The sequence below is a fragment of the Sycon ciliatum genome, chromosome 12, assembly GCF_964019385.1.
Source record: "Sycon ciliatum chromosome 12, ocSycCili1.1, whole genome shotgun sequence".
Taxonomy (NCBI): domain Eukaryota; kingdom Metazoa; phylum Porifera; class Calcarea; order Leucosolenida; family Sycettidae; genus Sycon; species Sycon ciliatum.
The window spans coordinates 18,654,157-18,660,567 of NC_088654.1; the positions used below are offsets into that span (position 1 = coordinate 18,654,157).

The 6,411-nt window shown below is 49.8% G+C and overlaps 1 protein-coding gene across 1 annotated transcript in view; it reads left to right on the forward strand.

The window, feature by feature from the left end:
* The window catches only part of LOC135828781 (methionine--tRNA ligase, mitochondrial-like), a 23,689-nt gene extending 18,064 nt beyond the window's left edge, over window positions 1-5,625 (forward strand). Inside the window, exons 14-16 of the mRNA XM_065341214.1 lie at window positions 2,775-2,848; window positions 3,196-3,410; window positions 3,762-5,625. Of these exons, the coding sequence (XP_065197286.1) occupies window positions 2,775-2,848; window positions 3,196-3,410; window positions 3,762-3,876 (404 nt within the window). The 3' untranslated portion in view covers window positions 3,877-5,625. The remainder of the gene's footprint in view (window positions 1-2,774; window positions 2,849-3,195; window positions 3,411-3,761) is intronic.
* The last annotated feature ends 786 nt before the right edge of the window (window positions 5,626-6,411 follow it).

A 6,411-nucleotide genomic window follows, 5' to 3' on the forward strand; every position in this document is an offset into this window, starting at 1 on the left:
CTACGCCCGTCAGGGTCTTTGTCTACCTCCATGCCCGTCTGGCCATTTTTGCATGTGTGTGTGCATGTGTGTGCGTGCGTGCGTATAATAGGTGCGTGTAGGAGTAGTAAATTATTGGTACTTTACTACTCGAATGTTGAGTGTAATAGTATTACCTCGAAGTAATTATTATGTAACGAGAAAGGACCTACAAGTATTGGTTTGAAGCTAGGACTAACAGCAAGAGTAGAATGTGTGCAACTCCGGGATGGGTTGGCCTGCGGCGGAATTTTTTTGTTGACGTAATCTTTTCTACGACGCACGTGCTGCGAGTCTTTTGGAAAGTTTTTTTCTCGTGCACTTTGCCGGGCTTTACATTACAAGGTCGGTCCTCAGCACGTGCTCTCACACTGTTCTTGGGCAAAATGCGCGTTTTTTTCTGAAAAAAAGGTGACGTCAACAAAAAATTCCGATGCGGGCAGGGGTATCTACAGATTGTGCAGAAGAGATCCGGAGCTGCACACTCTTGTTTATCTACTCTTGCTAACAGGTCGTCGAATGGCTCAATACCCCTGTCAGTTGTGTGCCTTGTCGCACTATCTGACTATATAATTATCTCGTTACCTTGGTGGACCGTTAGGGGCCGTCCGGCCGTGGTTACCGATTGTTTTTACAAAAGAAAAGTTTTAGTATTTTTAGCCCCCACCCACCCACCTACCTTTTCTGTAGGTAAAACGAATTCTGACAAAATAATGTCAATTCTCGGCACCCAGAAGTAACTGGGCATTCTCCGTCTGCATGCAATAATTATTTTCAAAACGAAACTCCAAAAACCCACCCACCCCCAAACGAAAACTTTTCGTTTTAGAAATACTATTGGTAACCTCGGACGGCCCCTTAGTCATAACTCGTGCCATTTTGTCCTTCTTTCTTGTAGCGACCTGACTCACTGAGTATTACGTCATTCTACATACACATGCGCAAGAAATAAAATCATTCTCTTTGGTCACAACTTCTTCGTTGTCCGGTTGGCCAAAGTAGCCGTCGTCTAGGGCCCGACGTAAAACCCTAAATTGGTGACCCCCGACGCTGCGCTCTTCGGAGTTTTGAGCATGCCATCCCTGAGCTCGGCCCACCGCAGTTTCCTGCTCGCCTCAACTCTCGGGATCCCGTCAATCGCCGGCTGTTGACGTAAAACTTGAGCCTCACCACCACTCGTCACTGGATCCGCCTCGGAGCTGCTGTGGCCCCTGCCACCCTCCCGGCCCACCTGGATACCCCGCTATCCTGCCACGGCACATCGTCCAGTCGTCTTTGTCCTGGCCTCAAGCTGGAAATTGGCCACCTCCACCCGTCGTACCAGCTCACTCACTGTGCACGCACGCAGGCACACGCCCGGCACCGGACCCCATGGAGCTGCGCTCGCCTCCATCTGTCCCCGCCTCAGTCGGCACGCCTCGCCCCAGTGCAGCGCTCCTGCTGGTATCCCGCCAAGCCTGCAACATGCAGCCGCCTCTGACATGATAATACTCCTCTGTCACGCGTACATTTCCTTTCTTTCCGCCTCTGACACGATAACACTCCTCTGTCACGCGTACATTTCCTCTTTTCTTTCTTTCTGCCTCTGACATGCTCTCCACCTCTGTCACGTTAACACACCTCTGACATGTTAACCCGCCTCTGTCATGCATCTCTCTCATTTCCGCTTTCTGCATTTTTGATTTTGTTTCGGCCTTTGTTGCCACGTCACAAACAAATTTCATACACGCAGCGCTCTCGCCTGTACATATGTATCATAATATTATTATATTTTTGCCTTTCCGCCTTGTACATGCTGCGCTTTCCTTTCTCTTCTCTTTCTTGTTTCTTGTTTATCGTGCTTCGCTCCTCCCGACCTCACCACTGGCGGGGGAGTACTGTAGCGACCTGACTCACTGAGTATTACGTCATTCTACATACGCATGCGCCAGAAATAAAATCATTCTCTTTGGTCACAACTTCTTCGTTGTCCGGTTGGCCAAAGTAGCCGTCGTCAAGGGCCCGACGTAAAACCCTAAATTCTTTTGTGTTTTGTCCATAATAAATTTACAGTGGCTCACTATCCGAGTTCAAATTTGTACAAATGGACTTGTATTTGTATTTATGGATTCTCTATTTGGACCTATGGGCAAAAATTTAAAATGCTATACAACGTACGCTGGAGAAGAAATCAGGAAAATGCATGTGTAAAATAAGGTACAGCGCTGGCAACTGAAATCCGACCCCTTAGCGATGCGTTCACATTCTAGCCGTCTCTATTTCCTAGTTTTACTATCCCGTGTTGGGTGTTTGCGACGTGAGCTCAGGGGTTGGATTTCAGTTGCCAGCACTGTACTTTGTATCCCATAGTAAGGCTCTGCGAGTGGTGACCAGTCAGCACCCACATTGAGCACTCTGGTCAGCATCCGTATTGAGCACTCTAGTCAGCATCCGCATTGAGCACTCTGGTCAGCATCCGTATTGAGCACTCTGGTCAGCATCCGTATTGAGCACTCTAGTCAGCATCCGCATTGAGCACTCTGGTCAGCACCCGCATTGAGCACTCTGTTCTGTTGCCGTGGCTACTCCTTATCCAGGGTCACTTTGCTGGAAATAGCACCCCCCCCCCTTGGTCCTGGTTGCAGTGTTCTTCTTGGATAGGTGGTCGCCTTATAGAGATTGTAATGGTCCTCTAGGACAGGTGGTCACCTTATCAGAGTGGTCTCCTTGACAGGTTTCACAATAGTTTCTGTGCCACTGTGCTGTGTCTCTGCTAGGTGCCGTCGAGGAAGGACTGAACACGTGCCGCGTGCATACGCCTGTCGTCCGCGCTATGCTCACCTTGCGCTCGGTGAGTTTTTCACCGAACAGTTAGTCATGTGTCCCATTAAGTCCTGAAACAGGGCAGCGGGACGTTCTTGTTGTTGTCGTTGTTGAATTCTATTCAGAGTCGTACAAACAAACAAGCACAGCTACCTTCTGATATGCAGAAGACCTACCGTATGTCAGCGCCTTTAAAGCCATGGCCTTATATTCGAAACACCGCTGCTTTCCTAGCTATTTTAAATGCAAAATGACTCACCCACCACGCCACACCATACGCTGGTGCTTCTTTCAATGCTCGTGCTGTTGTGGCCACTGTGTCGTCATCGTCATCTCTCGGTTGTTCTTGTGCATGTCGTTCTTCTTCTCCTACAGGCGAATGCTGTCTTCCACAACTTTGAGCCGTGGCAGCTGCAGAAATCCGACGCTGCCGACGCCCAGGACAAGCTGGACATGTGCTATCGTCTCACCCTGGAAGCAGTCATTGCCAGCTGCATAGTGCTGCGGCCGGTCATTCTCAAGCCCGCCGAGGACATCCTGACGTCGTGCGGCGTCGACGAGAGCCAGTGGAACATGTCCCGGGCGCGGCGGTAGGTACATGTGTCAGGCAATATACTCATGCCTCAGTTATTGTAAAAGTTGAAATTTTTCGGTGGTGTTTTATTTTCGGTAACTTCGGTGCCGACAATTTTTACCTTTACCTAAAAATATAACGCACCGAAAATTTCGGTACTAGTACACTTGCCTGGAAAACGGGTTTTACCGAAAATTTCCCTCCCCCGAACCGCGGATTTTGGAGAATACCGAAAATATTTTAAATTACTTTAAAAAAAAAAGGAAGGTGTGATCACTATAATTATCTGACTGAATCATTGGAGTTGTCATGCTTCACCCGTGCCAATTTTGGCTTTTCTGCTGCTGTTGCTGCTCTTTCTCTACAGATTTGCGAATATCCTGATGAACAAGGAGAAAGACACGGACGTAGGCACGCCATTCAGTCGCATCACCAGCATCCCATTTGAGAAATATGACATATCATCACAAACAGGGGTGTGAAGGGTGAAACGAGTGCTCTGCTAGCTCCCATTGCCAATGTCAGAACGTGCAGACAAACGCCTAGCGCTGTCCAGCCGCTGTGCTTGAACAAGAAGTAAAACGCACGAATGGCTGCCATCGCCAATGCTTCAGCATGAAGCCAAGCGCCCTGAATAGCCGTTGCCGGCCATGCTGCACTGCACTATTCTGTGAGTGGTTGCACCGCCGGTGCGCTCTCTCTCTCTCTCTCTCTCTCTCTCTCTCTCTCTCTCTCTCTCTCTCTCTTCTGTTCCCAAGTGTCGGAACACAAGCAGTTACACAAGTAACTTAGCCTTCGGCCGTGCCGATCTTCGTATGATGGACAGTGCGTACCATCATTGCTGGTTTCCTACACATCTGTCTCTGCCCCTGTCTCTCTCTCTCTGTCTGTCTGTCTCTCTCTCTCTCTCTCTCTCTCTCTCTCTCTCTCTCTCTCTCTCTCTCTCTCTCTCTCTCTCTCTCTCTCTCTCTCTCTCTCTCTCTCTCTCTCTCTCTCTCTCTCTCTCTCTCTCTCTCTCTCTCTCTCTCTCTCTCTCTCTCTCTCTCTCTCTCTCTCTCTCTCTTTCTCTCTCTCTCTCTCTCTCTCTCTCTCTCTCTCTCTCTCTCTCTCTCTCTCTCTCTTTTTTTTTCTCTCTCTCTCTCTCTCTCTCTCTTTCTCTTTCTCTAACTGGAGCAGTGTGGTATAGGTGACAGTCGCGTGGCATCAAGCTGCCTGCTTCCAACCTGTGCTGGGCCCAGTGCGGGCGCTGTTCAAACCAGGAGTACCTACTGGATGTGTGCTTCAGAGTTCTCCTCTGTGGAACAAAGTGACATGTTCACATCACGTTGCTGGCAACACTCGGGCAATCTGCAAGGGCCTCACGCGTGCAACCAGTACAGTCCTGTGGAGACTGTTCATCAGTGATGGTGACCAAGGGTAGGCTGTCGAGATGACAGCTTTCTCGGGGCATCATCTGCCGTAGCAGCTGGTAAGCCCCGGGCCGTGTGTGTGTGTGTGTGTGTGTGTGTGTGTGCATGTGTGTGTGTGAGTGTGTGTGCATGTGTGTGTGCACGTGTGTGTGTGTCTATGTGTGTGTGCACGCACGCATTTGTGCATACATAGTGACTGGTATTGGTGCAATGCGCTTGCCATCCGGGGAAAGTCATTTGTACTCGCCCAACACGCAGCCCATAAACACGCGCGATTGCGTGTGTTCATCTGGTGCAAGGCCCCTAGTCAATCTGGCTGCCTTGCTATAACATATCTCATCTCATCTATCCGGTACTGGCCACAAAACCTAGCCAAATCACAGCAAAACCTACTCAACAATTGCCAACTTAGCTGAAATTGGCACGAATCACTAATATTCGCTCGGAGATGCATGTATCACAGGGTGCGACAGAGCCACACACGTAGCTATATTTTAGATTGCTCATGAGCTAAAACGTTAGACCTGGTCGCTATGAGCCCAGTGTGATCTTTTTTTTCTCCCAATGCATGTTTATTATAATTACGAGGACTAGTTCACATGTTCAGTTTCTAGGAATTTTGATGCTGGGGTTAATTAATTGCCCACACTTGCTAAGCTACCCTACTCATCCAGTTCATTTCATTTCTATTTTTCTATTTTCAACGCTTTAGCTTCATCTCTTTGAGTTTTATAGATGCATCAGATTTCTTGTGGATTTTCGTGGATTCATTGCGGGGCATGCGTGCAGCTTATGATTGGAAACGAAGCCACCGTAAGCATCTGTTGCTGGTTATTGTGTTGTTGGTGCTGCTGCTGCGGCGGCTGTGGTGCTGCGGCGGCTGTGGTGCTGCGGCGGCGGCTGTGGCCGCTGGTGGTCGCAGTGTTTACCCACTACATACCGGTACTGTTCTGCTCAAGTGACTGACTATGCTCCGCTTGCGAGTGCAGTTGTGTGCTTGTGCGTGTGGGTGCATGTGTGTGTGCGCGCGCACCCGTGTGTGTGGGGGGGGGGGGGGGGCGTACGTGTGTACTGTCTGAGCAGGGTATAAATAATGTGTGTAATTATTGTGTACTCGAATCGCTACAAGGAGGGATTGCAGCGCCCGCTCCCTGTCTACGGGAGGGGATGACAGTGTTTGCCCTCCCCACGTTAGTTCAGACATTGCCCCCCCCCCCTCCCCCCCCCCCCTGGCTGCATCAAGTGATTTCATGGCGGCAGGCCACAACGGTATTGGCGTTTCGGCTTGCTGCAAGAGTGTCCCTTCCGAAACCCCCCTCCATTCCCTTTCCCAAGTTTCAAGATTCGTTCCGTACCGCCGTCGTGTCTTGCTTGTGGCCGTGTAGTGGTTGTTCAGGTTCAATACAACAGTTGTCTTGCACGACACATGAATGCATCATGGCTACTACAAGTGTAGTATAACTATAAGTAGTCGACCGTACAAACCACGCACTGTAAAAAGTAAATTATCGTGTCCGTTCCCAAAGGGAGCTCACGACGGCCGCTAACACCCGACAGATCATAAGGGGGGGGGGGGGGGGGGTGAGTGGATAAGTCTCACAACCACTG